A 20366-nucleotide genomic window follows, 5' to 3' on the forward strand; every position below is an offset into this window, starting at 1 on the left:
AAATTATGTATTGTCGCAAATTATTTTATCATCATAAAGTGGCATTTTAACATTTAAAGTCTCTATTTATGAGGATGATGCTTGGATTGTCTTGATATTATTTTGTTCCCATTCCGACATCCCTAATTTATACAGAATTCACAAACAACATTGACATTTCCTGTACAAGCTGTCAGCAGACGTGGCAGTCTCTGAAATTCTACTTGTGGACTCCTCACTGGGTCCACTAATGTTTCATTACATCCTTATTGCACCTGACCCACATGTTAGCAGTAAGGAAGTTACCTTCTCATATAAAAGCGACTCGGGTACAACCTTGTGCTCAATTTATGACAGCCTGGGGCTTAATGGTGCATAATAAAAGATTGCTTTTCACAATTCTATCCTGTTCTTCATGACTGAATTAGGTTGACACTTTGTAGCTTGCTTAGTAGCATTTAAGCCTGAATGTTTCTGCAGCCTACAAATACAGTTCAGCAAGTTCAGCCTCTGCCCATTGAGATATTATATGATTGCTTGATTGTGAACCTTTGCAACATGCATGTATGGGATTCTTAAAGTCCAGTGATTGGCTACCTGACACAGATATATTGCACTCGACAATACACCATAAAGCAGTATTTTGAATGCACTGAGAAACAAGTTTTCAGTAATTCGGAATGATTCTATAATTTCCTAGTCAGCCCATAGTGTTGTCTGAACAGCTGAGTAATTTTGCATGACGTTTTCACCTCCAAATCTAGTTCAAAAGCTGGTACTAGTTTTCCTCTTTAAACTGTTCAGAACACCGTCTCCTACTAGCCTCTTGCAGAATATCCTTCCATGCACCACACTATCAATTTCACCTTGTTTGGTACTGCAAATTTGGTTTGATTTTGTATGGCTCCAAGTGCAAATCATTGCACTTTTGAAAATAAAAATTTATCAAACACGTTTACTGTATATACTCGAGTAAAAAATGATCTCGTAGAAGTTGATCTTAGTACTTCATAGATAACTGATCAACATCACGGTATTATCCTTGAACATAAATGACAAGTAAGAATTTTTTTTTGTGTGCTGTGCGATTTGGTGAACAATTCATACCAATTCGGTGTGAAAGAGTCAGGTGACAAGCAACCTCATGGAATGCAATCATATTCCATGTTGATATTTTGAAATTTCTTCATTTTGTGTAAAAATGCTGTCCAGAGGGAAAGTTATTGAAGTTGCAGAGAAGCCAAATAACTGTAGCAGTGAAAGAATTGTGTGTTTCAAAGCAGCTGGAAAAAGACATTGAATCAACTTTAGACAATGCCAAAAAGGGTGTATGCCAACATAGGTAAACCTAGCAAGTGGCATGACTTAGTACTTTGGCAGAGAATATAGATTGCACAACAGCTGCTTGCTAAACTAGAAGATATTACAGTTTCACCAGTTTGTAATCAGAAATTGGCAGAAGGAAGTCCACAAGCTGTGAACATAGAAGGTATTTTTGTAAGTTTGCAGATAACACCAAAATTGGAGGTGTAGTGAACAGTGAAGAAGGTGACCTTGGAGTAACAACAGAATCTTGATCAGACGGACCAATAGGCTGAGGAATGACAGATGGAGTTTAATTCAGATAAATGTGAGGTGCTGCATTTTGGAAAGGCAAATCAGAGCAGGACTTAGACACTTAATGATAAAGGTCCTAGGGAGTGTTGTGGAACAAAAAGACCTTGGAGTGCAGGTTCATAGCTCCTTGAAAGTGGAGTCACAGGTAGATAGGATAGTGAAGGCGGCGTTCGGTATGCTTCCCTTTTTTGGACAGAGCATTGAGTAAGGAAGTTGGGAGGTCACGTTGCAGCTGTCCAGGACATTGGTTAGGCCAGTTTTGAAATAGTGTGCGCAGTTCTGGTCTCCCTCCTATCAGAAAGATGTTGTGAAACTTAAAAGGATTCTAAAAAAATTTACAAGGGTGTTGCCAGGGTTTGATATATAGGGAGAGGCTGAATACGCTGGAGCTATTATAGGGTCATTAAGGCAGTGTATGGTGTGTTAGCTTTTATTGGTAGAGGGATGGAGTTTCAGAGCCATGAGGTCATGTTGCAGCTGTCCAAACTCTGGTGCAGCTGCATTATAGGAAAGATGTAGAAGCATAGGAAAGGGTGTAGAGGAGATTTACCAGGATGTTGCTTGGTAGGGAGGGAAGGTCTTATGCAGAAAGGCTGAGGGACTTGAGGCAGTTTTCAATAGAGAGAAAAAGGTTAAGCGGTGACTTAGAGACATACAAGATAATCAGAGGGTTAGACAGAGTGGACAGTAAGAGCCTTTTCCTCAGATGGTGATGGCTAGCATGAGGGGACACAGCTTTAAGAGTGATAAATATAGGACAGATATTAGAGGTAGGTTATTTACTCACAATTATACAGGTATGGAACACACTATCTGCAACAGTAGTGGACTCACCAACTTTAAGGGCATTTAAATGGTCAGTGGATAAACTTATTAATGATAATGGAATAGTGTAGGTTCAATGGCCTTCAGATTGGTTTCACAGGTCAGTGCAACATCGAGGGCCAAAGGGCCTGTACTGCGCTGTAATATTTAATGTTTTCCCTGGAGTGCTGGAGGCTGTGGGGCGATCTTATAGATGTTTATAAAATCACGAGGGGCATGGATAGGGAAAATTGACAAGGTAGTTTCCCTGAGCTTGGGGAATCCAAAACTCGAGGGCATAGGTTTAGGGTGAGGGGGGGAAATATAAAAGGGACCGAAGGTGCAACTCTTTCATGCATGTATGGAATGAGCTGCCAGAGGGAGTGGTGGAGGCTGGTACAATTACATTTGAAAATACATCAGGATGGGTATATGAATAGGAAGGGTTTAGAGAGATATGGGCCAAGTGCTGGCAAATGGGACTAGATTAGGTTAGCCTATCTGGTCGGCATGGACGTAAGGGTCTATTTCCGTGCTGTACATCTCTACAACTAATTTAACATGCATTGGGAACATGGATGAAACACCTATTACTCTCGACATGCTGGATAACCAAACTGTAAACTAAAAAGGAGAAAAAATAAACAGTACTGTTGGCATTATGTTAAAACCAATGGTGGTTTCGAAGAGAAAAATTTTGCTAAAGGAGAAACTTCCAAAAGGAATTGTCCATATGCATCCATTAGGCTGGGTGAATGTAGAAAATGAATAAAGGAAGTTTGGAATTTATGACCTGGTGGACTATGCAAAAAAGGAGTTTGCTCATCTGGGACCAGTTTAGCTCACACTTAGTGAAGAATGTTGTTGATAAAATCTGATCACATAACACTGATTTAGCTCCCTCAGAGCTACGTCTCAGTGAACAGAACCTCTGACACTCCTGTTTATCTCTCTTTTTACTCTGAATCTCCTGTTTTTTTTGCTTTTTTTTTCCCCCTTCTATTCTCCACAGTACTGTCTTACAGCAGTAGTGCTTATTTATCCCCTGCACCCATATCGTGTGTGTGCGCAAGTATAGGACAACAACCGGATAAATCTTTATTAATATTCCGCCACCAGGAAGAAAGGAAACACCAGAGTAGCCAGTAACAAGCAGTGCCTTTCTCAAAGGGCAATACTGCATGATCAAAAAGTGAGGGGAGGGCAGGGATTAAATGAAAATAGAGTTGGAGGGGGAAATAAAATACTCCACTCCCTGCAGTGCCCACCTCTTCCTGGACACTGTTTATTTTCATTTTTCTTTTTCCAGGCAGTTCAGAGGTCAGTTCCCTCTCCCTAAAACACAGTAGTGAGTCCTTCATACACTGATGCAGTTCCCTCAGAGGCAGCTCTCAGAGTGAACATAACATCCAATACTCCTGTTAATTTTCTCTTTTTTTAATCTTACCCACTCTACCGCCGAAAAGCAGTAAGTCCCTCATCCTTTCCACTGTGTCCATCTCAGATTCAGAGGTCTCTTCAACACTGCACAGAGAGAGTGAACCCATGGATTCCGGCAGCCGTTCCAATTGTTGAGGAGCCGGACATGTCTTGGTCCTGCACCATTTCATGGCTTTTCTGTGGGCCACGTGCTTGTTCAGGACTGTCACTCCTACCCGAACCTCGTACGTCAGCAGTTGGCAGTAATTTTCATCCTTGTTGGCATTAAAGGCACTGCCCACCATTGCAGCTATGTCTGCATCCAGGCCTGGTCACCAACTTCATTTTGGAAACCCCTGGATGACCCCAGTGGAGTTCAGCCAGTATCTGGCAGCAATCTTTGCTCAGGACAATCACTCTTCTCCCGTTATAATACTGTCCTCTCTTGTGATCTGGTCTCTCTCGGTCCAAAAAGGTTTCAGGTCTGGTTGTGATAGCGCTTTGCTTTCCCCCTTCACCACCAGCTGTTTCAGTGTTGCCAGGACCACATCTTTCTGCATCCAAACTCTACTATTGTCAGCTGTGACTGGAAGTATGTCCAGAAAATTAAAAACCATTACAGGCTCTTCCAGTGGCAAACCCACTGGTGGTGTATCTGCCAGTGCACGGTGACTCAATGCATCTGCATCTACTACTGGCCTCCTGGACAGTGTTCCAACTTGTAATTTTTCATTTAGTATTACAACCCACTGCTAAATTCAGCATGAAGCTATGAGCAACACTGCCTTGTCCTCTTTAATTAGACCCAGTTTGTGGTCTGTTATGACAATAAATTTATGTCCATAAATGTATTGGCAGAACCTCCGGTCTCCAACCATGACAGCCAAACCTTCCTTCTCGATCTGGGTGTATTTATCCTCTGCATTAGCAAAAGGCCTAGATACATACGTTGTTGTGCATTCCTCTTCACTGGGCCATCTATGAGCTTACACTACCCCGATGCCTTACGGGGAGGCATTGCGTGTCAGTAACAGATCTCGCTTGGAATCATAGTGTGCCAACATCGTAGAGGATGATTGCTGTTTCTTCACTTCCCTGAAACCTATGGCTTTCCAAGGCTGACCCTGGTCTAGGAGTTGATGCAAACGTGCCAGGATGGGCGTGCCTCTCAATCGGGCCACCCATGAGTCAGTACTACCCTGATGCCACCAAGGTATATTAATTGTGGCATGCAATTAATATTGAATCCTCATCTAGCTGCAATTGTAAGTGCACATGGCTCATGTCCAGCTCATGAAGGCCAGCACCCCCACCCTGGCTAGTTTTGTCTATAAATCCTCTAAGTGAGGGATGGGGTATTGAAATGCGAAAAACATTTACCATTTGTTTAAAATCCCCTCAAAGGCAAACTAACACGTGGGCTTCTCAGAAATTGGCTAGCTGAAAGACGACAAAGGGTGGTGGTTGAGAAGTAATATTTATCGTGGACTTCAGTCACTAGTGGTGTAATCCGATTTGGGGCCACTGCTGTTCGTCATTTACATAAATGACCAGGATAAGGGCATAGAAGGATGGGTTAATAAATGTGTAGATGACACGAAGGTCGGTAGAGTTGTGGGTAGTTCTGAAGGATTTTTATAGGTTACAGAGAGACATAGATAAGCTGTAGAGCTGGGCTGAAAGGTGGCAATTGGAGTTTAATGTGGAAAAGTGTGAGGTGATTCACTAATGGAAGGAGTAACAGGAATGCAAAGTACTAGGCTAATGTTAAGATTCTTGTAGTGTAGATAAGCAGAGAGATCTTGGTGTCCATGTACATAGATCCTTGAACGCGGCCACCCTGATTGATAGGGTTGTTAAGGTGGCATACAGTGTGCTAACTTTTATTGGCAGAGGGATTGAGTTTTGGAATCATGGAGGTCATGCTGCAGCTGTACAGAACTCTGGTGCAGCCACAATTTGAGTATTGTGTACAGTTCTGGTCACCGTATTATAGGAAGGATGTGGAAGATTTGTAAAGGGTTCAGAGGACATTTACTAGGACATTGCCTGGTATGGAGGGAAGGTCTTATGAGGAAAGGCTGAGGGACTTTAGGCTGTTTTCATTCGAGAGAAGAAATTTGAGAGGTGACTTAATTGAGACATAAGATAATCAGAGGGTTAGATAGTGAGCGTTTTTCCTTGGATGGCGATGGCTAGCACGAGGGGCTTTAAATTAAGGAGTGACAGATATAGTACAGATGTCAGAGGTACTTTCTTTACTCATTAGTAGGGGCGTGGAACACACTGCCTGCAACAGTGGTAGACTTGCCAAATTTAAGGGCATTTAAATGGTCATTGGATAGGCATATGGACGAGAATGGAATGGTGTAGGTTAGATGGACTTCAGATTGTTACGCCAACCTGTGAAACCATCGAAGGCCGAAGGGCCTGTACTACGTTGTAATGTTCTATCAATTGGGCTTCTGTTAATGATATAGAATTTTGGACTGTAGCATGAATTTCAGCCCCTCAAAAGTAGTATCCATGTAATAGTGGACCTCATAAATTTAACCTTAAAAAGTAGCTTAAAAATAAACTGGAAGTGATATCATCCACCACATCAGACCAAAATAGATAAACAGCAAGCAGGACAGAACACTGGCACTTCATCGAAGACTCAATGATGATGTTACCTAGCATGGTGATGAAACATCTGAGAACAAATCTACCAGCTCAGCAAGTAAACTTACGACCCAAACAGGATGGTAGCCAATTAGAATTGCACATAGCTGTGGTGCTATACCTCACCATTGAGATGGCAATAGTCACTTATCGGAAATATTTTGAATTTATCAAATACTTCAAAAGTATCACCCACATTTTCACAACTCCTCAAAAGGACTGTCATGCTTGAAGTTTTGTTGTGGAGTGCATTTGGTAATTCAATAAATGAAAACAAACTAAGCACCTATTTTGCAAAAAATGTATTTCACAGTTGAACATTGAAACTGTACAAAGAAAAATGCCAATAAAACACAAAATCATTCTCAAGTGTCACAGCAGCTATAATAAATGTGAAATAGTGTTTTACATAATTAACATCTTACTTCAATTGTTCCCTTTTTTCTCAGAAAGACTAGGTGATACTGCAACTATTGTCCAGTTCAGGTGCAGAAGGTGGCCTATCCTCAGTGTTACTTTAGATCTCTCCTATGCATTCTTTCCATTTTGTCAGTTTACTTTTGACAATTGGGGAAAGCTGTCACAATTATTGGCCAAAATGCAAAGATTCTTATAGAAAGAAGAGAAATACTATAGTAATTACTTACAAACAGGGAAACAGATCTATTTACTATCTTTTGTTAGAAAGGGGGAAAAGAGGTGAGAGAAAAGTGATAGGGTGCTCCTGGCATACTAATGTTGTTAAAACCATTGCTATAAAACTTTTTTTCAAAACGACCTGAAAGGACATGACAAGACCAAATCTAAAGTTTTCTGCTCAGCTGATTTTCATTTAGACTTCAGTTTCACCTGGAGATGTTTTTGATGTTGACTTGACAGTTTGTTTTAATGTAGCTGAAAAAAAGACAGCATCCTTGATTTGTCCAGAAGTTGAAGATGGAGATGAAATCCCCATCACTTGAACCAAGATCACCACAACCTTTGCTAATGTGGAAGACAGATAAACAACCACTAAAATCAATGATGGTATCATACATTATGATAGAAAAAATATTACAAGTTGTCTATAACATATAAATTAAATAGTAATACATATTATTAATTTGTAGTAAGAATTGTGGAAAACTTATGACCTTGGCAGTCAACCATCGGTCTTAAGAGTTGTCCTGGTCTTTACAATTTAAAGATGCAAGGCATGGTTAAGGTATGAAAGGCCACATGCAGGCCGTTGCAGGCTAGATATAGTCTATAATATTAAAAAGGCACGGAAGTTTAGTGATGCTAGTAGAATTATAATAGCAAGAGCATTCTTTGCATTTGTACTGGTTCAATTCCCAGAGATTCTTCTTTCCACCACACAGCAATAATATATTAGTCATGAGGACAAAGGTAAAGAATTAAGTTCTGATCAAAGCCATGTAAACATGCCAGTACCACCTTCCTTAAAAAAAACTGCTTATCCCTTTATTAACAGTGGCACCTGCAAGCCTCCTTACAACACTCTAGTTCGAAATTTCAGTGCAAATTGTCAAAACAAAAATGTAACGAGTGCCCGTTTCAACTAGCGTGTTTACTCATTGATCAACGAGGGAAAAATTTCTTTGAAAAATGCAGAACACTTCTTCATTTGGTCCAGTAAGAAGCTGCAAGAATGTTCCATAGGAGTTCAGGTTTCAAGCTTGACCAGCTGACAAAGTTCTTGCCAAACGAGACAGCTTGAAACAAAACATTTTCGCTAAGAGATTTTGCAGTTAGTGCGTGTGCAACTCTGAGGTGGACTCTGTGGTGGTCGGGGGGGTTTGGTTGACCTCTTCAAACTGTTGCCCTTGCTTCCACCACTGCTTGAGGCTAATGAGTACGAACGGCCATGCATCATGACAGCATTCATTCCATTGGCCATGGAGAAAGACTTGAGGTGACTTTTTATGGCAACAGGTAGTGGTAATTTGTCAATAAGGTGAACAGGTGTACAAGAAACAATGGCTCGGCAACAAAGGTCTTGCAGTGTGAAGACTGTTTATAAAAAAAAGGGAAAACATTAAACACAATCTTGAGTAAGTACTACTTTAATATTAACTCCAGTTTAAAATTCATCTGAAACATCCAGAAAAAAATGGATTATAAATTTCTTTTGAAAATGGTAACTTAGGAAGGTGTTATAAAGTTAAAATACAGAAGACCGTGAACCCTTCAACATTTTCAAACAGTTTACTATTCATAAGAATGGAGTAATAGCAGTTGCAAAATTGCCAGTTTTCAAAATTGTTTGAACCCATGCAAAAGCCATTTAAGATAGCTAGTGATACTGCAGTTTCAAACAAGATCACCCAGTGCACAAGCCAGTCTTCAAGATTTCTATTTGGGAATTCAAGCCAAAAAAACTGGAAACAACAGAAGCCATGCAAATGGCTAAAATTACAAGGAATCAATGATTGGCTTGCTATTTAGTAAAATCCAAGAAGTGTGTGTGTTTTGGTTAAAGACCCAGTAACAGACAAAATGGCAAACTAAGTGCCAGTGCTCCCTTTTGTAACAAAAAATTAGTCTTTATTCTTTTTAATTAAAAAATGATCACAACTTTCTGTAGATCAGTTTCTAGTCTAGTATACGCAGTTCTTCCTTCTGACCACTGCATATAAATGTTATTTTAATAACAATTTGGGAGAGTATCATCACCTCCACATTGACGATGAATGTTAAAATAAAACCCCAGGTTTGGTCTTGCCAAAGGAAAATTAATTGTTGAATTTTTTTATTAATTTTAATTTTTCAATTTTATTAGTAAACTCTGCTTTCAAACCCATTTCTCCCATTGGAGTCTGACAATTTTATAGGACAATTTAAGATAACTAATCTTAGATTAAAGCATCAATAAATTTAAAGGTTGACACAGCAAATCAATCCAAAGCAGAGTATTTGACAAATCTCCTAAAATGGAAACATGACGTCGAAGTCTATTGTTTTTCCTTGCACTACCAGGTCTGCTCACTTGGGGGCAGAGATGACTGCAACCTTACATTAATTGCACCAATATCAATACAAAACATATTACGCCAATAGTTTTTCTCTGTGCATTTCTGAAAAATGCCAAAAGAATGAAGTAGCCTTTGGAAAAGTCCCGCCAAACTTCAAAGATCAAATTTGGTATAATTTTAATCTTAAGCAAGTGATGATGGCGTATCAGAAGAATGGGCTGAGGAATTCTAAACACATTTGCACTCCAAGCCTACCAGGTCCCTGGAAGTTTCTATTATCTACATCATTTTAAGATTGCATCTCAATATATTTGTTTCTAGCCGCTGCAAAGGAATTTTAGGACACATTACAGGAAAGGAAACTTTTAGATTAGATTACATTAGATTAGATTACAGATTACATTACAGTGTGGAAACAGGCCCTTTGGCCCAACAAGTCCACACCGACCCGCCGAAGCGTAACCCACCCATACCCCTACATTTACCCCTTACCTAACACTACAGGCAATTTAGCATGGCCAATTCACCTGACCTGCACATCTTTGGACTGTGGGAGGAAACCGGAGCACCCGGAGGAAACCCACACAGAGACGGGGAGAATGTGCAAACTCCACACAGTCAGTCGCCTGAGGCGGGAATTGAACCCGGGTCTCTGGCGCTGTGAGGCAGCAGTGCTAACCAGTGTGCCACCATGCCGCCCACAAACCTGCACCGATCCATATCCGCTAAATCTGTTGCCTATTTTCTAAGTATTTGCATCTCTTTGCTCCCTGCCCATTCATCTATCTGCCTAGATAGATCTTAAATGACATTACCATTCCCACCCCTACCACCTCTGCTGGCAACACATTTCAGGCAACCCACCACCCTCCATGTGAAGAACTTTCCACATATATCTCCCCTAAAAACTTTTCCCCTTTCACTTTGTACTCATGATTCCCAATATGGAGTCTTCCACTCTGGGAAAAAGTTTCTGGCTACCCACCTCTCATGATTTTGTAGGCCTCAGTCAAGTTCCCCCCCCACGCAACCTCCTACTTTCCAATGAAAATAAGGCTAATCTACTCAATCTCTCCTCATAGGTAGCACCCTCCAAACCAGGCAACATCCTGGTGAACCTCCTCTGCACCCTCTCCAAAGCATCCACATCCCTTTGGTTAATGTGGTGACCAGAACTGTACGCAGTGTTCCAAATGTGGCCGATCAGAAGTCTTATACAACTGTAACATAGTGGTCCAATTGTAACTCATTGCTTGAAAAATCTTACAATTCAAAAGTGCAGGATATCCTATGTAATTTTGCAAAATACCAAAGATGCAAAGGGTGCCCAAAGGCAGTGAGGCACAACAAAACAGCTTTAAAAATCAATGCAAAAAAAAAAAATGTGATGCCACTTGGATGTCTCAAACGTCTGCCTCAATTTCAATTAGTGTATTCTCAGTTATTTCTCCCCCTCCATTTATTTCTACTCTTCATCCAGACTAGAGTCATTTTCTTCTTTTTGCTTCTATTTTATGCAGTTATGATTAAATGAAATTTTACTGGTGTTGGTGGCCCTGTCGAACCATAATCAACTGGCACACATAAGCCTAGATGGTAATTCTATTTCAAACATGTAAGTACTAGAGCAGAGACAAATCTTGATCTCGGCAGACTTCAAAGCAGGAGCGAAAAGGTTAGTTCAGATAAGCTATGAAAAAACAATACACTTCTTCCCATTGATCAATGTATTAAACATAAATAGAATACATAACTTAATTTAATGTAAAACCCAAAAAAAAATAAAAATGAAAAAAATAGAACATTCCCCACCTCTGTTTGGTTTCCAGAACCTTTCCATGCCATGTCGCATCAGCACAATCCGAGAGAGCTCTGTGAATGACTCAGTTACATTGAAGTTGCAGAGTGGACTGACTTCAAAGAATGTCATCCCATTTTTTTCAGCATAGGCTCGTGCCTGTTCAGTGGGAACCTGCCTCTTGAAGGCAAGATGTAACCTGTTACCAACCAAAATTCTCGGTACACCAGGAGCATGCTGAGAAGATAAAGTATGAAAGCAATGTTAGTTTGAACACTGCACATTCATTGTGCTGAATCAGTTTGATTGTCTTTCTTCGAAAAGCAATTTTGATCCTTTAAAATTAGTTTCTAGTGTAAATTATTTCTAATCGACATCCAGACAATATGAAACTTAGCCAGACAGCACTTTGGTCTCTAAGCCCCACAGACTAGAGTGCAACACATGCTGAGACTGTCAGGGGTCCTATCATGTTAATGCTTTGTTTGAACTGCAGCCCTTTCTGAAAATAAAAAAACATTAACTTTGAATATTTTACTGCTCTCCATACTGACCTCCATACACTTTAGCACATTAGAAACTCTGCTGTCTACATCATAATTCATATAAAGTCCTGTAAATCCAGCACCCTTGTTCTCACTGATCTACATTGGCTATCATTCCTGAAGAAGGGCTTATGCCCGAAACGTCGATTCTCCTGCTCCTTGGATGCTGCCTGACCTGCTGCGCTGTTCCAGCATCACATTTTCAGCCCAGTATCAGTTCAATAATGCCTCACTTAACATAAATATATTGCGAATACTGGAAATCTAAAATAAAAAAAGTGCTGCAGCATTTCTCTTGCACTATGTTTTTCAAATTCATCCTTATTTTCAAATCCCTCCTGGCCTCACTTTCCATCTCTGGAATGGCTCGTCCTATAACACAAATATCTGCAATCATCCAATTATGGTATCTTCTCTGATTTTGACATAGCCAAAAGGGGAAAAAAAAAGGTGGTTGTCATCTGCCAAGTGCCTCCACCCACCCCCACAAAAAGCACAAATATTAAACCCCTGCGCTTCTACTACGATTCTTTTAAAAATCTGTCCGACCAAACTTCTGGTTAAACATCCAAATCTTATCTGGCACAACATCAAAATTCATGCTTCACAGTAAATTATCTGAAGCATGCTACATAAAAGTTGCTTCTTTCTTCTGACCTTCTCATTCTCTCCCACTTACTGCTTTTCTCCCGATTCCCTTTTTCCCTTCCATTTGTTGCTCCACTGTGCTGAACTCCTCATTTTCATGTTCACTACTTCCCTTTCCCATTACACTCAATTCTTGCTTCTCACTACACCTCTCTAGAGCCCCTGTTCACACCCAGGGCTTGACAAAGGGCAGCAAGACAGGCAGGAAGGAGGAAGCATTTTAAAAAGACTTAAATGCAGAATTGAAATAACTCAGCTCTTGGTGAAAATGCAGTAACTGTGTTGAATGAAAAACAAAGGCAGTACCAATCAGATGAACCTCCTAATTTATAAATTGCACTAAAAAGAAAAATGTGCTTCAAGAATGAGTTTTAAGATTAGAATAAAAAATTCCTCATATGTTTTTAAAATCTGTCAGGATGAACAATTTTGAATGTTACATAAATGACTGCCCATCATTCTTTTAGAATATTATCAACCATAATATGTATTCAGAAGATAATTAACCAAACTGCATTGAAATGTTATGTGGCTATGATTCTAATGTCCGGAATAATAACATTTTGCTCTTAAAATGTAACGGATTAACGATTGCCAGATGCTACAGGTACAGTAGCGTCTCGACTTACGAACTTAATCCGTTCCGGGACCCGGTTAGCAAAATGAATCAATTTTTCCCATTGTTCGGATAGCGTAAGAATGCTTGGACGTAGCAACGAACACTGTTCACAGTGCACGCGCCAAAAACGAACTGAATGAGATCACGCGGGGCCCGAGAGCTTTTGTGTTCAACAAGCGCATAGCAAAGCAGAACAATGAAACCACGTGGTCGCACACGGGCTTTTTGCGTTCGTACCTTCATTCGTACCTTGAATTTCGTACACACGTTGAAGCAAAATTTTATATGCAATCCAGTTCGTAAACCGATTTGTTAGTGAACGGGGTCATTCGTATGTCGAGGCGCTACTGTATTTTCAACGGCAACATACTAGCGAAATAACAAGCAATTTCTGCAGTGAACGGTCTCTGCCCTCCACCTAAAATACAATAATCTCCCTTAAACTGCAAGGATTTCCATATGGCCATGAAATCCCAGAGATTTTACTCGAAAACTTTTTAAATTGGCCATAACTTTGGAATATTTGGAAATAAAAACAATTATGTTGGTTGATTTGAATTCTGTGAAACATTAAAAATTGTATCCCCTGAAAAGAAAGGAGCAGTTTTTGACCAATTGGTCAAGATTCTGGCAAATAAGTGAACAGATTCAAAAGAGGATTCAGCAAATTAGCAAAGTTATGCCAATCATGTCATCTACACAAATGAAGTCTAAACAGCTCTTGCATTGTAAATTGAAAAAGACCATTTTCAAAAATGGAATAGCCTCACAACTACAAGGCAACTCTGCATGTTAACATTGTTATTTATGTAGGTATTTATGAATATTCCTGAACTCAGGATTTTTTCATTCTGTTTACATTTACTTAACAGGCTTTCATAGGAGAATGGAATAATTACTGCATTGCATCCAATCCAGAAAATGAGAAAAGCTCAATTTATTTCCATTCACATTCAGAGTCTGCCATATTTCCCATACACATGGCAGAGGTGAATTATCCAAGGCTAGTTTATTCTTGTGATGAAAGGCTTATTTTTATGCATATAATTTGTTTTAGGAGTTTGTATTTTAAACCGAAGGTATGCAGGCGTGGTCCCTTTAGTTGAAAGCTTTTGAATTATTTTGGAAGAGACCTGACTGAAGTTAAATGCTAGAGATATTTCTCCCAGAAAAAAAAAGGAGTTTGGCCAGAGTAGTTAATGAATAGAATAATTCCGTCTAAGAGTTTCAGTTTATGAAAACTTCCAAACCAATGTCATTTACAAAAGCCCATGCAGCGAATGCACTAAGCACTATGGAAGGCAAACAGCTAGCGAACCACACCTATGAACACCAACTAGCAACCAAGCGACATGACCAACTCGCCCTGGTATCCATACACAAACAAGAAGAACCATGAGTTTGACTGGGACAACACAATGATACTAGGACAGGCCAAACAAAGAACAGCAAGGGAATTCCCGGAAGCGTTCCTGGTCCTCATCCTCTGACTCTGTAAACAAATACATTGACCTGCACTATTTTACAAACTGCTGCAAAGGAAAACCTGGAACCTGCACCAACTGGAAACAGCTCAAACAGGACATCAATTCAAAGTGGAACAGTACAGCAGCTCTTCACTGGAGGCAACACAACACTGATGAGGTCACCTAGAAAGGGGACAAAATGCCTGTCAACAAACCTACCAGCTCGGTGAACAGACCAACCTCATCTCCCCTCCCAGATCCAACCCTCCAACTTTGCACCGGCCTCTTGAAGTGTCCCACCTGTCCATTTTCCTTCCCACCTATTTGCTCCACCCTCCCCTCCGACCTATCACAATCACTCCCCATCTCCATCTACCTATCGCCTTTGCAGCTATGTTACCCCCAGCCCAACCCTCCTACCTGCACCCAACACTCTCTCACAGATAAACAATGAATCCAACCAGTCCCAAGCTACAGATCTTCAGACCAATGTTTGGTTTGAAATTTACATTGATTATTCAAAACTGAGAAAGTCTAATATCTCAGTTGTCAGAGTCAAAATAAAAGAGCTTCACATTTATCACAGGACTGGAATGTCAAGAAACAGTTAAGTCAACCTCTAGATTTGATAGCAAAGGAAAATTCCTCTGGATTTTAATTAACTAAAGTGCCAGTGCTCAGGAATGGATGAGCATGTGTTACACTGGAGTGTTTGAAATCTTTTAAGCCACATTACATTTAGATAGCTTAGCTTGTTTTATTTTATTTCACTTTTTTGCATACTTAATTTTAGGTTTATTGTTAAAATTAAATCTGCAGCCTGGGCTGCTTATGTTTCTGTAAATGACTGCCATCTTAAATTCAGCAAAAACATGTGATCAATCAGGCCAGATTTCATTCTGGGATCGGACTTGGCAAAGATTAACATCAACTGGGATTATAACATCTTTAACAAACTTCTAATGTAACTACTGCTGATATTGGACAAACGTTTTAAAATATTTGCATGTTCCTCTGTATGCTATTTCAATGCAGTTGTTAACCCATCTTTTTGAAATAAGTTTTCTGCAGAATTCCAAAATCATACATTTTGTTTCAATACACGTTTGTATACAGACATTAAAAACACAACCAATAATAAAATTAGGATCTGCTGACATTGCAGCAATCCATGTATAAATAATAAGACCTTTGGAATATGACAGGAGCACAACAGCACGAATAGGCTATGCCATTAAAAGATTATTTCCAAAATGGATTCCAGTTACTTCATTTAAAGAAGGTAAATGTGTGATCCGTGTTGCAATTGGTTGCCGCCAAAATATTAAAACAGCTTAGACTGAAACGACTGAACAGGTTTTTCTAGTCATGCTGCTGAAAGATACTGCAATACAAAAAGCAATTCTATCTTTATTAGACCTTACATTCTGCAATGACTCGTGTAATTACAAAGCTCTAGCTTCAGCATTTACTCACCACACCCTACAAGTATCCTTTACAATAATTAAAAACCTAATCCCTAAAGATGTACAGCATTGTTCTCTGGTATCTGGGGGAGCTTATCAAGGAAGTAGCTGAGTCAGACAGAGCTTTCCAGTTGTTCCCTCGTATGTGCAAGTTAGCTAATCTCAGCAACCGGGCATTAAAGTACACAACTTCATATTCGCAATATCGTCTAAAAGTCAAAATATCCCAAAGCACTTGACAGAACCATGTTGGTGGTAGTGGTAGGATGTGGGTGCAAGTTGCAGGGGGGAAAAACAGGAGATTAAGAATTTACAGAAAACTAGGTTGCAAGAATACTTTTTAAAGAGAGGGCAAGACAACAGGATCTAGGAGTTTGCACCAATGTGTGGGACTGAGGGGGCTGAAGGCTCCATCAATGCAGGTGGAGCAGTCAGAGTAGGAATGCAAATGCCAGTTTCAAAAGAGTACAGTGGTTGTACAACAGAAGATAGTAAGGGCTGCAGAAGGTTGCAGAGATATTAAGGAGTATTACTATGAAGGAATCTGCACAGATCAAGGTTTTGACCTTCACTGATCAAAGGATGGGTAGTCAAAGGAGGTTGCCATTTGTATCCTAGCTACAAAGTTTAGTAATATTAGGAATAATCGACCTGAGAGATGGAGATGTGGATAAATGTATTTCCATTGCAGCAGAAATTAGGAATGGTGAATGTAGGTAATAGAATGAGGAGAAATGTGGGATTTGAATATCAATTCAAAGTCAAGCAGGATACTGCAGTTTTACACAATGTTTCAGCCTGAGCAAACATCCAGAGGGAAATGTATTAATGCGTGGAACTTTTGACAGAAACAGGATATGATGGCTTCAGTCTTTCCATAGATCAGTTTATGATTTAAAATGGGAGGTGGTGACAATGATAAAGTCAAGTGTGGTCAGTAATAGTATGAAAACCAGTCTGAGGCTTACAAATTATGCCAAAGTGGGAAAAAAAGGATTAAGCAGGAGACTAAGGCAGACCAAAAAGGTAATTGGATAAGACATACACACCATCTTGAATCAGCAACCAAGCAATATACTGCTGTGACAGGGAAAAGAAAACCACTGAGGAGAGACAACTGAGGTGGATTAACCATGCAGAACACCTCAGATGGATTAAAAGGAAATTAAAGGAAGAAATTATAACCACAAACATAATGTGTTGAGGAACTCAACAAAATACAAGGCATACAAGTATTGCTATAGGTCATCAGCAGCAGATTGTACTCAACCACAAATCTGCAAACTCATTCATACATTCCCCAATATTACCATCAGGCCAGGAGATCCCGCATCCAATTAAAGTACAAGAGGGGATGCCAAGACTAACATCAAACATACCTAAAAAGGAGCTGCCAACCCAGTGAAGCCACACCACAGCATTATATGCATGCTATCTGAAGATGCAGCATGCAATAGGCCTAAGCAATTCCACAACCAACACATCAGATCTAGCTCTGCTGTCCTATCACAGCCAGTTGTGACAGATAGTGGATAATTAAACAATAGAAATATGCCTATCCTCAATGATGGGCAAGTTCAGCACATTATGCTATAGACAAGTCTTAAGAATTTGCATCCATCCCGAGTCAGAAGTGCCGAATGGTGATCCACTTCGACCTCTGGCATCACAGCTGCCAGCCTTCAGTCAATCCAATTCACTTCACATGGCATCAAGAGAGTTCAGGGTATTAGGCACTGCAAAAGCGATGGGCCCTGACAAAATGCCAGCAATAATACTGAAAACCTGTGCTCCAGAAATAACTGTTAAGACAAGCTGTTCATGTACTGACATTTTCATAGCAGTATGGAAAATTACCTAAGTACATCTTGCTCACAAAAAAGGAAAAATCCAATTTGATCAAAAATAGACTCTGTGGTAATTGATCAAATTGATGGTCAGTGTCATCTCCAGCCTGTTCTGCATGAATGCCTATCAATAACCTTTCAACCCCAGCAAGAATCAATCTACATCCACCTTAAAAAAGCTGAAAGACTCTGCTTCCAATGGTTAGGAAAGAGTGTAAAGATGGCAAAAACAAGGGAACCTTTCTGCTGTTTGGATCATATTTAGTTTAAAAAGGAGAGAGAGATTGAGCTGATTGACCTCCAACAATCTGTGCACCCCAGTGCAAGTGGTCTTCAGGATAGTCCTAAGCCCAACCACATTCAAATGTTTAAATGACATTCCCTTCATCATAAAAAAAGTCAGAAATGGGAATGTTCATTGATGATTTGCAACATCCAGCAATATGCTATTCATTTTTGATTCTGCAGATAGTGAAGCGTCCATCCCCATTTGCAGCAAGACTTGGACGACATCCAGACTTAGCTGGATAACTTGCAATTGAGTTAGAGTTCAAGTCAGGAAATAACTCTCAAACATGAGAGAAATCTAACCATCATCCCTCAAATTTAAAAATAGTATTACCACTGAATCCCACCATCCTGGAGGTACCATTAACCCAAAACTGATCTAAGCCAGCCATACACTGTTGCTAGTGTGGCTACAATAGCTGATCAGAGTCTAATAACTCTGCAACAATGAACCCAACTCCTGCCTTCCCAATGCTTGTCGACCATCTACAAGGCACACATCAGGATGTGATGGAATACTCCCCCCTTGTCAGTATAACTCCAACACCACCCAAACAGCTCAGATGCCTTTGGAAATAGGTCATAGGTCCTTAATAGTTGCAGAGTTCGTAAGCAATGGGAGAAGTAGGGAATAGGGTACACAATTACAACATGTACAAGTTATTAAGGGATTCTTGAAAAGGTTACTGATAGACCTATAGTTGAAAAAGTTGATGAAACTGCTTTCTTAAACAGGAGCAAAACATAGCCCAAGCAAAAGGAGTCAACTGACTTTGTTAAATACTGAACTAGAAAGATTATTGGTGAGGAGTTAGGTTTAGAAATGATTAATAGAGAATGAACTGGTAAGGTTAGGGTGACGGCACTTTATGTTGGAAGTGAGGATGTCGATACAAAAAATGAAGCTAGAAAAGCGACAGAATAAATAGTTCGTGATCAAGATAAGGGGCTTATGCTCTTCTGTATTTTCTAGGGGGTTGGAAATCCAAGCTAATCTCGCCCAACACGGTGTTGATTAACTATGTCAAATGCATTCACAATTTGTATCTCAAGCATTCTTTCGGTTGTGGAGGAAAAGACTGAAAGATGTTGACACAGGAGTAGTCCATTCAAATCCTGAAAGTCAATTCTTTCAATAGCACCATCCCTAACTCCATATGGTTCCCTAGTCCATAATACCGTCTGACTATCAAAAACGCATGGATCTCAGACTTCATATCAATTACCCAAACATTTCACAATGGAATGCGCTGATTTTAAAGATTATGACCCTTTACTCGAGACTCCCTTATAAATAGCAAAGGTTGTCCCGCACCCACTCAATCCAGTTCTCTCAAAATTGCAAACACCAATTAACATTTTAAATTTAATTTTTTTTTTGTTAAAACCCAGCTAATGACGTCACGAATTTGCATCGCATTTGACCCAGGCAAATTCCCACGGCACAAGTCAGGAGCGTGATGGAACACCCGCCATTTGCCTGGATGGGTGCAGCACCAATAACACAAGAAACTATCCAGGACAAAAGTAGCCAATTTTCATTCGCATCACATCCACAACTGATGTTCAGTGTGTATCATTTACAAGATGCACTGCAGAAATTCAAAGATCCTTAGACAGGACCTTCCAAACCCACAGCCACTTTCATCTAGAAGGGCAAAGACAACAGATACATGGAATACCACCCTCTGCACGTTTCCTTCCAAGCTACTCACCATCCTGACTTGGAAATATATCATCAGCTGTTCAATGGTGCTCAGTAAAAATCTTGAAACTCCCTCTTTAAAAGGCATTGTCGGTATACCTACACCAAATTGACTGCAGTGTTTCAAGGCTGCAGTTCATTACCATATTCAAGACCAGTTGGGATGACCCAACCAGTGATACTCACATCCCATGAGTGAATATATTTTTTGAATAAGTTATATAAGTTTTATATAAAAGTTTTTTGAAAAGTAGTGGTATACAGAAGTGTGCAGCGTACTCCAAATAAAGCATCAGGACATTGACTATATTGAGCTAAAGCAATATTTGTCCCTTTTACACCCTAGCCCTTTAGAAAAATGGTGAAATTCCATTTGGCTTTTTCATTTCTCATACCTGCCCCCAAACATTCTGAGCATAAGTGCAGCACATTAGAATAGATACTAGGTGACACTTTATAGACACAGGTTGTTCTTCACAATATGAATAACAGATCTACAAATGGGCTAAATTGCCAGAAATGAAGC

At 39.9% G+C, this 20366-nt stretch overlaps 1 protein-coding gene across 2 annotated transcripts in view; it reads right to left on the bottom strand.

Annotated features, from left to right (window-relative positions):
* Nucleotides 1-6770: 6770 nt before the first annotated feature.
* Nucleotides 6771-20366, bottom strand: part of rab40c (RAB40c, member RAS oncogene family) — an 88710-nt gene continuing 75114 nt past the window's right edge. For both annotated transcript variants that reach the window (XM_087998024.1, XM_043711126.2), the window contains 2 exons: nt 11271-11493; nt 6771-8496 (listed from right to left, as the gene is read on the bottom strand). In XM_087998024.1, coding sequence (XP_087854150.1) covers nt 8219-8496; nt 11271-11493 — 501 coding nt within the window. In that variant the 3' untranslated portion in view covers nt 6771-8218. The remainder of the gene's footprint in view (nt 8497-11270; nt 11494-20366) is intronic.

Source organism: Chiloscyllium plagiosum, unplaced genomic scaffold (genome assembly GCF_037043375.1).
Source record: "Chiloscyllium plagiosum isolate Xiang-an unplaced genomic scaffold, Cpla_swu_hap1 HiC_scaffold_20, whole genome shotgun sequence".
In the NCBI taxonomy this organism is placed as follows: Eukaryota; Metazoa; Chordata; class Chondrichthyes; order Orectolobiformes; family Hemiscylliidae; genus Chiloscyllium; species Chiloscyllium plagiosum.